The 14,801-nt window shown below is 40.3% G+C and overlaps 1 protein-coding gene across 1 annotated transcript; it reads right to left on the minus strand.

The window, feature by feature from the left end:
- Positions 1–2,517: 2,517 nt before the first annotated feature.
- Positions 2,518–14,446, minus strand: LOC120836839. Its single transcript, XM_040205925.3, has 5 exons — positions 14,333–14,446; positions 13,783–13,940; positions 12,121–12,194; positions 8,284–8,361; positions 2,518–2,648 (listed from the first exon to the last, which is right to left on the minus strand). Exons 1-5 carry the CDS (start codon positions 14,444–14,446, stop codon positions 2,518–2,520), a joined length of 555 nt encoding a protein of 184 aa, XP_040061859.1.
- Between the last annotated feature and the right edge of the window lie 355 nt (positions 14,447–14,801).

A 14,801-nucleotide genomic window follows, 5' to 3' on the forward strand; every position in this document is an offset into this window, starting at 1 on the left:
TTAGGCTGCCATGAGGAGTAAAACCATGCTGTTGAATATTAAGTGAAAGTGAAAAGCGCGATTGCCTCTACCCGACTACATGTTTAGAGTACGTATTGTAAACCCAGCATACATAAAATTATTGACAATCGTGTGGGCAAGAGTGATCACGGCATTTAGCCTACAGAGCTGGGTATTCAATAAATTAAAAAATACAATACAATACAATACAATACAATGCGCTTTATTATTCCAGAAGTATTGGAGGGGTCCCCCGACGAAAAGCTGGTAAAAACAGCTTGACTAGGTCTGGGTTCCCCTCATACATGGCAGGAACTCGGACAACAAACATATAAAAGACGTCATCAAGAAGATAAGGAAAATGAAACAGTCACATAACACTGAAGTAGCGAAAAACCAAAAATAGTTATTCATAGTTAAAACAGTATGTACGCAGGTCTTCTTATCCATATGTATCGATGTTCATGTTGTCCGTTAAAAACTTCTGGAAGTTGGCAGCAGCGCCACAATGAGCTACCACAAAGCGGGCGAGAAAGTCTAGGGCTGTCGACATGCATATTATTACTCGCTTTGTGGACAAAAAAAGCAGGAATCATTCCTTGCATTGCGTATACTCAGTACGACTAACCGACCTTTGGTAAAGGTGAGCAACCGTCCCACCTCCTCTTTCAGTTGTTTTCGCTGTTTACTTTGAAAACATATAGCCTGAAAACGGCGAATGTTTTGTCAATAATTAAGTCTTGATGTTGGATTAAACATTAAAAAAACGGTGCTCATAGATGAGCGTTATTTCTGTGGAATAACTCTTACAAAATTAGTTGGCGGCTAATGCATTGCTTCATTAATGATAGGCATACACGGCTACTCGACAGAATTATGTGGGCTTCTCAACATCAGTTTGCTTATTAATACACAAACCGCAAAATCCTCAATGACGGTTTTTGTTGTCACTAGAAATTATCCAAGCTCACTGTGTTCTTGTTTGTCTTTATAGTTCAGTCGCTATTTTTATAATCGCTGTTATCTGCAAGGCGCAATTTAGAAGTGCTGCTCTTTTATAGGTGAAGTCGTCGCTTTGTCACTGAGAGACCCGAACAATATCGAAGGCATCTCCTAAATGTACTTGACCGATTAAAATTTTACAGTTTCACAGATCATAGTGAGAATGTGTGGTTAAATTAAACGTAAATTCTATAGATTTTTTGTTTCTGAGATCGCGTATTTAGAGCTGTGGTGTCTTACCGAATTGCTAAAAAATGTTATGCAAATTTCTTGCGAGTGCGAACTCCTTGACTTCAAGACCGTGCCGTGAACGTGGTGTTTGGAATTAATGTTCAAACATCCTTATGTTGAGTTGAGATCATTCGCAACCTTATTTTGTTCACTGCGCATAATCACAGCTATATTTGGCTATAAGGATCCGGATAAGACTTTTTATATGACTTTGTGCTCTCGCAAATTATTACTTACTCTTTGCGACGTCTGGAAATGATAGTGCAAAGTACAGTTCAGGCTAAAGAAATCACTCCATGGTTCATTCGGTGATTGTATATGCTCGGTGTTGAGAAGAATTGCAACAGAGGGGAAAGAGTCTGGTATGACATAGAACGCGCACAGGAATAACAGATTATTTGCATGCATCATGGAAGGTCTGCATTTAAAAAAACACGGTGCATTGCCTAAGTTCTTACCTTGCAGGTTCAGGACGCAAGAGGCTTCTGTTCAGCGTTCCCTTATTTACAGCGGTAATCTTTGTTTAGTGGCCTTATCATTCAGACATACGTTTGGCGAACCATGGCCGACAGGTATTTTCTAATGCAACAAACACTAAATGTCCGTGAAGCAACATCAAACACTTTGTTATCGTTTATATATGCGTAATTTATAACTTGATTCCTACGACCCTGACATTTTAAGGACATTAATATTGTGTGCGAGAGAAGAAAATGCACCTTCGGTTAACCTTGTCATATGACTGCTAAGAATTGCGATAGAGGTCTCAAGCCTACAGTGACAAAACGCTTATTGACAAAAGTAAATTGATTTTTTAGGAGCTGCTCAAGTGAATTGTATTTTTAGTATGCTCCACAACAGTACTCAGTCTGTCTAGTGGCGAATATATAAAACATGAATGTTATATTTATTTTGACGTGTTTGAATACTAACGCTAGGCTCTTTTTTTATAATACAACAAACATAACTCATCTGTAAAAAACAAACTGAAATGAATATGTACAACTACGTAATATGACATCGAGTTACGGCCAAATGCCGTTCCATAATGAATTAATACTTTGAATGAATTCTTTACTTCAGACGGAAGAAGTCTAGGAGCCAGGGAAAAATAAGACTACATTGTGTTCTGCTTGAGGCTTAGCACATAGTGTCAACACTTAACAAAAAAAAAAAAAAACGAGAAGGAAAATATGACACATGATCATCAGAAGGGCAATAAAACCTTGAACAAATTTCACTTTCAGAAAACTTATAAGTATTTTATATGTACCAATATTTTATTCAGTCTTCACTTTGACAACTGCCGTCGGAGATATTATATTTGTTGGTACCACACAGAAGGTCGTAAGCGAAATCGCAGTATGTTCTTTGTCCAAGTTGGCTCTTCGCAACGACGACGCAGCAGGCATCTTCTGCATTGTTTTAAGATCTGTGTTAGACAATGTCTGTGAATGTGATTGAGAGCTGTGCGTTATGAGCTTGAATTTTGTTCTCTTATATACCGTATCTTGCCCTACCCTCATCTTACCTTTATAGTACCGTTCAATTCCTAAGAAGCTCAAGTTTGAGCAAACAATTACTATATATACACTGTTAATAAGGAGCTTTTAGACGACTGTCTCTTCCTGGTTTACGTTTCGAGACAAACAAGCGCCTGTCCATGTAGCACAGAGTTCTCGGCCAAAATTTGGCTTTTGTTTGAGAGTTTAGGCCTTGAGAAGCCATCAGTCAATCAATCAATCATTTTATTTTTCAAGTCAAATACAAATTCGACTTGAACGGTCCGCTGGCACAAAAGGTAAACAGGTTGCCTGACGAGGTGCCAGCGGCCGGCAAGGACGGCAAAATCCAGCGGCAAATACAAAAAAAAGCAAAAAGCAAAAAAAAAAAAAAAAGAATTCGCGCATGCAGAAACTTACAGTAACAAAACATCGTGATAACACCCAGACATCATACAAGGCAAAAAAAAAAATACATATGCGAACAAACAACACCAGGAAGCACAATAAATCACACCGCCCGCCATTAGACACTGTTAGGGAGTGATAGAGAAGAAACACAATATGTAAATAAGACAGCAAAAAAAAAAATAAAAAATAAAAGGCCTATAAAGTGTACTATGTAAAAATGAGTATACGCATGAATTACATAGTACAAAGTACATAGTGTAAAAAATAAGTATAATGCTTTTGTATGGAAGGCATTCCACGATTAAAAAGTACCATATATTTTACGGTCGTCAGTCAAGAAGACAATCTAAAACAGTGACAAATAAAAAATGGTCAGGAAAAAAACTCCTTTCCCATAATTCACCTTTAAAACAATAAAAACATATCCAGGCAAAAGTAAAAACCATTAGTATATTTATATTTACGCAATACGTATCTCATGTTCGACCAAGAAGGAGCGAAGCTGTTTTTTAAAAGCCCCTGTGGTGCCGGCAAGCAATACGTTGTTGCCTAGAGCGTTTAGGAGTTGGGGTATTTGGAAGATGATCTTTTGGTTGCCGTAATTTGTCCTAGTTCGTGGTAGTTTGTAAGCTGACTTTGCCCTTACGTTATAGTCCGTTAGATTTGAGGGAATTAAATCAAAGCTATTTATTCCTTTTGCATGAACTAGCTGTCCAAGTTTATAGTGGTATAGCCTATTGAGCGGTAAGATGTTAAGTTTTTCAAGTAATTCATTAGCATTGCTATCGTATTTTGCGCTGGCTACAATTCGTATTTTGCGTTGTTGTAAACGAATGAGCCCATTATAGTTTGTTTTGCAAGTGGTACCTCATACTAGAAAGCAATAATACAGTTTTTGATAAAACAAAGTATAATATAGTTGTACTTTTAGCCAGGTAGGCACGATATCCCTTGTTTTATAAATGGCTCCTATAGCTCTAGATAACTCTTTCTTGATGTTCATGGTCTGTGTAGTCCAAGATAATTGGTCATTGAACCATACACCTAAAAACTTGCAGTCAGATATTTGTTCTATAGTGCAGTCATTTATTTTCAAGCGTGGTTGTCTGGCAATCTTTTTATTTTTTGCCCTCAAGAGCATATATTTTGTCTTCTTAGTGTTTAGTTGCATTTTATTTGCCTCCAGCCAGCTGTTTAAAGTTCGTAAATAATTATTTGCATCGCGTTCAATGACGTCAATAGTAGTGCCAGAAAAAAAGAGACTGGTATCATCTGCGTACATAATTAAACTTGGAGAGTTTGCGATGTTGACTATGTCGTTAAGGTAGATAATAAAAAGTAACGGTCCTAAAATGGAACCCTGCGGAACCCCATACTTAAGTGTCATGTGGTCGGAACAAATACCATTGATTTGTACATATTGTTCGCGATTTTGCAGAAAGCTACTTATTAAATCTAGGGCCTTTCCCCTAATGCCATAGTGAGGCAGTTTGTGTAATAAGACGTCATGATTGATGCTATCGAACGCTTTTCGGAAATCCAAGTATACTCCAAGTGTAAGCAACTTGTTTTCAAAATTTTTTAGAATCTTATCTTTGATGTGCAATAGAGCATGCTCAGTTGATTTGCCTTTTTGAAACCCCTACTGTGCTGGCGAGAGTGCCGAGAAAGATGTTAGAAAATTTCGTACTCTGTTATTTATTAGATTTTCAAAAACCTTGGATAGAATTGGGAGTATAGAAATCGGACGATAGTTACTGATGTTATCTTTGTCGCCACTTTTATGTATTACAGTTACTCTCGCAGTTTTTAACGGACTTGGGAAAGTACCACTTTCAAACATAAAAGCGAAACGACATACAGCCAAATCGGGCATGCTTTGTTAAGTCTGCATATATTGGCTGTAATTCGCCGAAAAAGTGACAGAGTTTGGATTCACTGATTGGTGATTTTGCAGTCATCTAGCATATTTGGGTGAAAATTGAGAAACAAGCGCAAGAGTTAGACTGACTGCCTAACGGCAAATCGCCAAAAAATGACACACTTAAGGTGCACTTCCCGATAGTTTGCCAGTAGTCATGCAGCACCGGGCCAGTCCACAAACAAAAGCCAGAGGTAGGTTTACCCGGTTGGTAGTTAGACTGCCATTTGGCATTTTTGGGCCTAGATCGCCAAACAAGTGCCTAAGTTAGGTTTTTGTGAGCAGTTAGGCTACGTGTCTTGAGTTCGGAGGATGTCTGGCGTCTTTGGTCCCAAATCGCCAAAGCAAGTATAGGAGTTAGGTTTCACTTTCTGGTAGTCCGGTTAGCATCTGCCATCTACCCACTTATGGCGAAATATGTGCTGCCACTCAGACACGCGACTGGTCTGAAACAAAGGGCTGAGAAATAACGCGTGCCCAAAGCGCCTCCATTCCGTTCGACACCCAAGATCTTAGCCACATCATGTTGGCCCATTGAGCCGTTGTGACCTAGATGCCGGAGAGCGCCTTTAGAGCGCGCGAGACTAGAGTGCCGACGTTAGAGAGCGGGACACGAGGGCGCTGCGATAGTAGCGCGCTTGACATTAGAGCGCATGTCACGAGAGCGCATGACCAGTTGAGCACGCGACACGAGAAGAGTGCTCGACCAGTTGAGCGAACACCACAAAATGTGTGATGTACCCGCGGCTCCACAGACAGAACAAAATTGTGGGAATCGTCGGATCAGAGTAGTGGTGAGTTCTGATTTATCAAATATGCCTTTAATAAAAAAAAACACAAAAAACACGGGTACGACTTTTTTGATTTAATTATTTACTGATATCGGAGAGAAAAGGGGCAGGAGAGTGGGGTGGGGCATATAGGTGCCGGGGATGTCTGCAGTTGGGGTGAGCAGCGGTGCGCGTCTGGGATATGCTATAAATATTTTTCTTTTTGCTACATTTGGGTCTATTTTTGACAGGCACTTGAGCTCCAATCAATTTGGTGGCTATTTAGACGTCCCTCACATAACTTTAAATAGTATTGTGACGTCCGTGACCGTAATGAAGAAAGCTCACCGCTAAAAACGTATCAGTAAAAAACTAATTGAAGGAAAGATCAGTGCAATTTTATCGGACGCAGAGCTTTCCAGCTTTTGATGGATACAGGAAAACATGCCCGGCAAATCTGTGAAATATAATATCAAAGAACTAATGAAGCTATATAGATCAGCTGCCATTTTTCTTTGGAAATAAACGCAACAGATATTGCTTTCTGCTGTCAGCGTTTTATACAATTTGTTGGTTTGTCACACGAAGAAATTTTGTCAACGCATTTCGCAATGTCCTTGGTGAATGCCGCGGCCTAAATCCCGACCAATTTCACATAAAACACGCGATGCCCGAGCAAGTGGTCAGTCCGGTCCGGCCACTTGGGCTGGACTGGTTGTGAGTTGTCGCTGCACTCTCGAGTCGGGCGCGGCAACGTCGCAGCGCTCTCGAGTCGCGCGCTCTAACGTCGTGGCGCTGTACTGTCGGCGCTCTAATGGTGGCGCTCTTGTGTCGTGCGCTCTAGTGTTGTACAGCCCCTAGATGCGGCTACCACAAAACATCGGTTTTGTCTAGATTGAAGGTTTCTTTGGCCCCGAAGTTGAAAAAAAGAACATCGTTCTTTCTTGCTTCGTCAGAACAAAGAGAGAGGGGCTATCAAATTAAGTTACTCTTTAACCGATATCTCTGCAATACCAGAGTAAGGCAATCAGGGCGGGTCCCGTTGGTACTGGTTTATTTGTGTTTTGGTATAAAGGAACGAAGGACCGATGAGTTATTGGCAGGGCGCCGGTTGTTGCGACTTGGTTAAATACAAATTGAGTTAAATTAATCCCGACATTTTTTTTAAATTTTATTTGGGGGTCTTTGATTTAGGTACATACGCCAATGTCCAGCCGGAGAGTTACACATTCCGTAACCAACTAGCCGCGAGATTGGTTCTACAAAACAGCAATTGCTGCGATCGAGCGATCGTTGCGCGAGCATGACGTGTAACAGAAGCAGGCGTAGCTCTGTGTGCGCTTTGCATTGTGATAGATGACTGCAAAAGCCTGGCAAACAAAAAATAGTAATACAGCAACAAGAGGTTGTGGCTCAGTGGTGCTGCGCTCACTTCATACTCCGCGGACCTTATATTAAATACTGGCGGTGGAGGCTTTTTTTAATTTTTTTACTTTGTTTATGTTCCCTTTTTTTATACTTTTTCTGAAAAAAAAGGGGGGGGGCATTTAGCGATATCAGCAAGGGTAACATCTTAAAAAGGCGCTTCGACTGCCTTTCTTGTCATGAAGTGCACGGAATACCTCTCTTGTGGGAAACCAGACAAAAGCCTAACTTTGGCACGCTTTTGGTTTTACTTTGTCATTTTGGCAAATATTTGGCATTCCAGTCACTAATGAGCGAAAAGTTAAACTCTGGCATGTTGCGGAATCCTTAATGAATTAGGATTCACTTCAGCAGTTATGGCTCAAGTATGGTTCTTACTTTAGCATTTCTGTGGCACACCAGAGAAAGCCAAACTTTGGCATGCCCAAGATCGCCCAACTTGGGCTACAGTTAGGCAAAGAACTTTGGACCTGACAAGCGCCATGTTGCAAGACCTAAGTAGACTTAGGTAAAGCCCTTGCATTTCTCACAATTTTGCCAGGTTTGCTTTTCCTCCGACGTGCTACGAGGTTGACTATAATACCTTCACAGAAAACAATCTAGAACACAAATGAAGACTAAAATCAAAACTGCATTGGTTCAAAATAAAATCTTTCTTTACGAATGTTGTAAAGAAAATGTGTTGTTATAAATTTTATGGAAGCCTTGAATAGACGCGCAATAATAAAAATGAAACAATGATGTGGCATATTCTTAATAAATAATACCTGATTTAAAATGGTGACGTACATTTCTCCCACAAAGAGAAATGAATAATATCGTTATTGTGGGCCTCTGAATGGCGAAAATAGAAATATAAATATATTTGATGTCATTCGTGATATTGAACTATTTAACATATTCTATCCTTCCAACTGGTCTCCCCGCTTGCTAATATTAGTCATGGAACTCGTGATATACAACTAGAACACTATTTCCGAAAATCCCAGTCCAAATTTATATGTTAGAAAGATAGTCATACCCTTGACGTAAATGTTCCTGTAGAGGGAGCACTTTCCAACATCCATAAAAGACAAGTATAGGGTCAGTGAGTCTTCTTCTGAAATGTAGTAAGTGCAAATTACACTGTGTACTCTATTATATTCAGAAAAATAGTAATACTCATGACGTGTGGCGTTTGAGTCTGTTCTTCGGGCAATTGTATGTACTCTTAAGGATTAATAAATACACTCCATATTCAACGCTATCCTTACCTTTTTGTTCTAGTTCTTTGCTTTTATGAATACTTTCGCAGGCTAGGACAAGTCTAAAACACTATTTTACAATGTTTCCATAAGTAATTATGACGTCATAATATAAAGCGAAACACGGCCGAACTCCACTTTTGCACTATCTGACTACTTTCGCAGCGAAGAAACTGTTCTGTAGGGACAGATATGATAAAACTATGTCCATAACTTTGAAGGAAGAACACTTATTGCTCTGAAGAAAAACATATTTGTTGTCCACTGATTTTAAATTGAGAATTGATTTTGTCTGGGTAGGCATACCTTGTTATAACATAAGCTTGCTCATTGGCAGGCTTAGTTTTCCATCAAACAGTGGTTTCATAAGATTTTTGAACAAATAAACATGTGTTGCGTTAAATTGCATCTTGATAATACCGCAGTATCGGTCTGGAGATTTTAATGTACCCGATCTAAAACGAGACTTACAATACTTTTTATTATGTTCTGGTTGAATCTCATGTAAGACGAATGATTTACTGAATGCTGTAAACCTTTTTGAATTGAAGCAATAAATCATTTTGAAAATCCAGCGTGATGTTTGCTTGACCCCGCGTTAGTAATATTTAACGTTCACAGCCTCATTGAGATCTCCAACACAGTTGTTCTACCTGATGGTTGGCACATTCCTTTTTTAAGTTCCTTGTATTTCTTGTAATAATATAAATGTTACAAGCTACGACTCATTCGCCTTGAACAAAGGGTGACTGTTAGCCTTTTCAAAGTTTTAGACATTGAGTGGTGCACGAATACGTGAAACAATCAATGTAAATTAGAACTCCTGTCTAAATTTAGTTTATTAAAATATACTCCATGTATATTTTAATATGTATACATGTGTATACATCAATTCCGCTTCCCCGTTAAACTCGCGAGGTATTTATAGTCGCATGCCCTATATTTCAATTAAGTTTTCCCTCTAAACATTAGCGGGAAAATTGATGTCAAGAGACCTGTGCAACTTTTTTTTTTGTAGTACTAGCGGTGTTTATATGTGTATCCTTGGACTTGTTCGAGAAAGTTGCAGTGTTTAGCCAATTGCGGTTCGTTGTAGGAGGGCAATGTCGTTCTCAGCTTTGGAGATGGCCCCGGTTCCGGCTGTTAGCAGTGTCTAGTAGTGTTTCTTTGGACTAAGTGAGTTGTTAGAGGAAACGCAACATTGAAGGTCAAACCCTTTCTTTGTGTTCAGTAGTAATTCGCCTAGGTTAGCCGGGTGGCGGTGGTTATGCTAGATTGTGACCCTTTGTGTGAGTATTTTACAGCCGAGGTCAAGGGGGATAAGAGAAGGTTTACTCAAATTTCATTGTCCTCTTGTCATAATCTTTTTCTTTGCAGAGACGGCGTCGGAGTTGTGGTATATAAGGCGTGTACGAAATAAACTTTGCAGCTGAGTTTGAGACGTTGCCTCCTCTTTTCTACCTTCTGTTTTGTTCTTTTTTCTGCCCCAGTCCCAGGTTTACGATCGTGTACACCAGCTCCCCTGCACTCTGACTATTTTTTACGTGAAACCACTTGCACTTCTCTTCTCCCGTCCCTCCATCTTCCCCTTCACTTTTCGTTTACCCATCCTTCTTTCCTTCCTGCTTCCCAACCTCCCGTCCTCTTTCGTTTTTCCTTCCTCTCCACCAACTTTCTTTTCCTCTATTTTTCCATCTCTCTCCCTCCCTCCCCACCTGCCTTCCTCCTCTCCCTCCTGCTTCAGTGCCTTGTTACTCTTGCGACCAACACAAGCAAGCTTTATTCTATCATTGCCATCAAGCCCTATTTGCACGTTCATTGGATTTGACGGAATGCCTAATCCATCCGATGAAAACACTTGGTCATGCAGTCTCAGAAACTACTGTTTTATTGTCTTATGATAAAATGGTTACGATCCGAATTTCAGTACTGCACGTCATGCATTATAGTACTTTGAAGCCTGACCATAAATTGTTTCAGCTTAGTTCTCCATAACTCTAGAAATAGAGGTCTACAGAAAATTCAATTTCTACTGATGTGGGCTGGAGCTTTTTTTAAAGTTTTTATGAGTTGAGTTAGTATGACACTTTTGAAGAAAATAATTATAAGAGGCAAAATCAATTGAACAGCTTTGACAAAAGCGGGCGACCTTTGCAATGTTTATCCTTTAGTTTATGCGCCTTCGTCGCCCTAATCTGAAGCTAAAGGCAGAAAGAGCGCCCGCAGTGTTTCCCCCAAGGGTAAGTGGTTAAGATGTCTTGGGTAGCTTAACGTTTACATTTTCTTGTATTCAAGCTGCAGCTAAGTTGGAATGCGCTACACTTCGTTTTAGAATAGCTAGCGAGTTTTCAAATAACGTACGGAAAGTATCTGCGTACACACAGAAAAGCGTCGTCATTATGCGCCAATGTGAAGCGATGTTTGAACTCTAAGCATGACTAGTGGAGGCGATGTTCTTTATTGAGTACTCAAAGGCTTTGCGGACGATATTCTAAAGTTCGCTATTAAGTCCGACTGCAGCCAACGCCGCAATCCGTTAGAGCCGCTGAAGCTGCTCCAAAAGATGTATCGTAATGGCGCTGAGCCAAACCCCGCACTGGGAATGCGCGGCGACACGCTGCGCTGTTTTCTGAACGTGATCGGTTTAGCCGGTTAGAGCAAACGCACAAAACGACGAGCGCCGTTAGGACACACTTTTGGAGCTGCTTGACTTTTTTTATCGGAGAGCGTACTGTAATGCTGACGAGGTTCCTCAACCCACTGCATCACTCTCCCACGCACTACGGTGCGCATACCTTCCGGCCATTTTCTTCGCCCAGGGTCAGATTCGGGCAACCGGTGTGAAATGGTGGTCAGTGAACGTATTCAAAGTCATATTTGGCAGGGGGGGGGGGGTTACGCGCCAACCCAACGGCGGGCATCTTGCACGCCGCAGCGAGGCGTAAGGATTAAGTCCGACCACCTGGGGATCTTTTGAAGTGCAGCCGAAAGTTCGGTTACACGCCACCTTCTCTGCAAAAAGCCTCGTTCCAATTGCGGGCTCCTCGGCAGGGACTCGGATCCCCCACCTGGGGATCCGTAGGCGGCGCTTTGGCTCGGAGCCACCATGGCTGCTAACGATCATATCAAGACCCGCTGTAGTTTCGCAAATTGGTTAAATTACTTGAACTTCGAGTGACAACTGGCTTTAAAGTTTTGAATGATGATTTGTAACCACCACTGCTCTAGCTTTTTGATATGAGCCACCGTGTCCTTTAAAGAAAAAAAATTTCATTTTTTGCGTGATACGCAGCTTTTAATAAAAAGTTAATTGTTTTGGCTATTTAGTTTGTCTGCCACCACGTTATCATTCTAACTAAAACCTGCTGTTATTTATAAACGTATACTTGAATCGCCATTTCTGTGACCCTCGCGTGCTTTCCTTAAAGGCCTTTGTGATTTCAAACTTCAAAGCAATTACGCCCTGTGTACATTATTTATTATATGGGCTGGAGGAAAAATATACCAACTAAACCACAATATGATGAGTTTTTTTGGGAGAATGCCAACTGTATCACATTTTTGTCTTAATAAAGGACATTGTATACCTCCACTGTTATTAAAATTATACTTACGGCCCTCAGGGAAATAGTTCAACTGATTCTTGGAAGTATATCCTTCAGCTGACTCTAGCCTGATAAGCGCATTCCTGTGGACCAAGGCAGATACATGATAGTATTATTATTAAGGCAAAAGTTTTATATGTCTCATCGTTCAGTCGACCTTCAAATGTCTTGAGTGAAAACACGTAGGCGACACGAATGGTACGAAAACCGGAGTCACGAAAAGCACCGAAACGTTCACACCACATCTGCGAATTTTAATATTCCTCAGTAAAAATTTTTCGCCCTTGTTCCTCGGCTGGCGTTGAACCAGCGACTTTTCGTCCACTAGTGCGATGCGTGCCCCTCCGCCACCACATCTGTATGTTATGTGTCTATCTTTAATACATCGCCGCTTGGGCTTTCGCCTCCAAGTCGTCTCAGGGATGACATAAGAGACCCTGTGCATTTATTAAACAAAAGAAGTTTGAAGCAACACCAAAACGTTTTACTAAGAACCAAATAGCTACACCAAAAATATATAGATATATGAGTGATAAATTTTAAATCTGTAAATAAAATATTAGAGTACCTCGAAAATGAAAGACCACCTCAAATTTAAGGTTTATAACTTGAACAAAATTATTTAGCACAAAACCATAACGATACGTATTGCAATTAGACAACTAGAGGTAAGCGTAGGTAAACTCTTTTATTTTTAAAGCATGGTCTACAATAACTAAATCTTCTATCTAGTGACAGTTGGACATCTTCCATTCTTACCGTCCAGTTTTTCTTCCTTCGACGAGCGAATGAGACATGGCTATCCCACTGCATTACCCACTACTGGATGTAGTTTACCATAATGTACTACCGAAACGTTGCGGATGTAATGCAAAACTACAAGATAAAAATGAACTTTTTCGCTGAATAAAAAAGGTCTGAATTTAGGATTATAGCTCTTTTTATTTGTGTTAAATTTTCTTGTGAACTAAAGAAAACATGAAACACTTTTACAATCCCCTGTAATGCCGAATTAGAGCGCGGCTCTTGAGGAGGAGGAGGGGAAGGTACGGAGAGGAAGATACACCTTTCCCCCTCTCCTGTTCGCCTCCCATTTAAGAGAAAATCTTCCGCTAAATTTAGCGGGGAAATTTTTTCCGCTAAATTTAGCGGGGAAATATTTTGCGTCAAATTTGGCGGGGATATCTTTTTTCGCTAAATTTGGAGGGGGAAATGTTCCGCTAAACTTGGCGGAGAACTTTTTCCGCTAAATTTAGTGGGGAAATTTTTCCGCTAAATTTAGTGGGGAAATTTAGTGGGGAAATTTAGCCGTAGTGCACCGCGCGGTGACGCGGACGCCGACGGCGACGTGGACGCCGATGGCGACGGGGACGTGGACGCCGACGGCGACGGGGACGTGGACGCCGCTCAAGCCGGAAACGGGCGCCTAAGAGCTGCGCTCTAAAAACATCCTTTCGAAAAAAGAAGCATACAGTCATCTATTGAAAAGAAATCTGTGCGTTATTTAGTTAGCTAAATCTGAATTTACATCTAAATATACATTATGTGAGTTACGTCATAAACTTTTTATTTGGCGTTAAATATCTTGTAAACAATAGGTTAAAGTTGATGAAATCATATATAGTTTCGAACAGTTTGCAGCGATCAAAGCGCGTCTGAAGTTTCACTTACGCCGACTGCGTCCCATCTCCATACTCAACCATGACCGGATATCCACCCTCCTCTTCAGGTTTCACCTGAGAGAATCTTACGCATTTAGAAGTTCCGAATGCTGGGTCTTCTTCGTAGTTCCTGTACTGCATGTACCAGGCCTCGGTCAGTGGCAACTGCTGCATGTATTTATTACGCACAAATTAAATTCATATGTGGAAAACTATTTGACATAATTTTGATAAGGCATGTTAGAATTTCCTTTTTATTTTATTTCAGATAAAACACGTTGACAATGTTACTTCTAACGCAATCCTCACTACGTTTCTTTATTTTTTCATCTTGAATTTTAAGAATACTTCAGGGCAACAACGTTTCAGCATTCAAAGACGCGTCTCTCTGAAAAAGATGACTGCGGAGTGAAATGACATGGAAGTAATACGCGTGAAGTTCCTAATAAATGATAAATAATCCAGTGCACGAAATAAATATTATACAAAGTATATAATAAATAAATTACAAAAAGCAATAATTTTATAACGAAATTTTTCCAAGATTAACCACTACATACCCGAGTTATGTCCTGGTAGATTTCAAGCTCTGGATTGAGCTCGGGGTAATTGGGATTTGCTGTACCTCCATGGAGGATCATGAGAGTGGCAAAAGTAAAGACCGCCTTCGACATAGCTAGTATGATAAGTAGTCAACGTGTTACAACGCCGTTACCTGCATAACCTAAATGTAATATCGCTTGAGCGAGGTTTTATAACTGTTCTCGACAGAAACCATGTACTCTCATTTGTGCTTTGCTTTGCACTTGAATTATTTTTTTGAAGTTATGGTGTATGCATCATTATACTGAGAGCAGCCCCTAGGCAAACAGCAGAAACCATGAAAATGACATATGTTCGCTTTTAGCGTTCATCTAAAAAAATTGCGACATTCGCACCTGAGTCTCCAGGAAAACACGTAAACAATTCACATTATTAACACTCAAGTTGCACTCACTGGAAATGTTTATAAGAATAAACAGTGCAAAG

The sequence above is a fragment of the Ixodes scapularis genome, unplaced genomic scaffold, assembly GCF_016920785.2.
Source record: "Ixodes scapularis isolate PalLabHiFi unplaced genomic scaffold, ASM1692078v2 PGA_scaffold2__306_contigs__length_199485367, whole genome shotgun sequence".
In the NCBI taxonomy this organism is placed as follows: Eukaryota; Metazoa; Arthropoda; class Arachnida; order Ixodida; family Ixodidae; genus Ixodes; species Ixodes scapularis.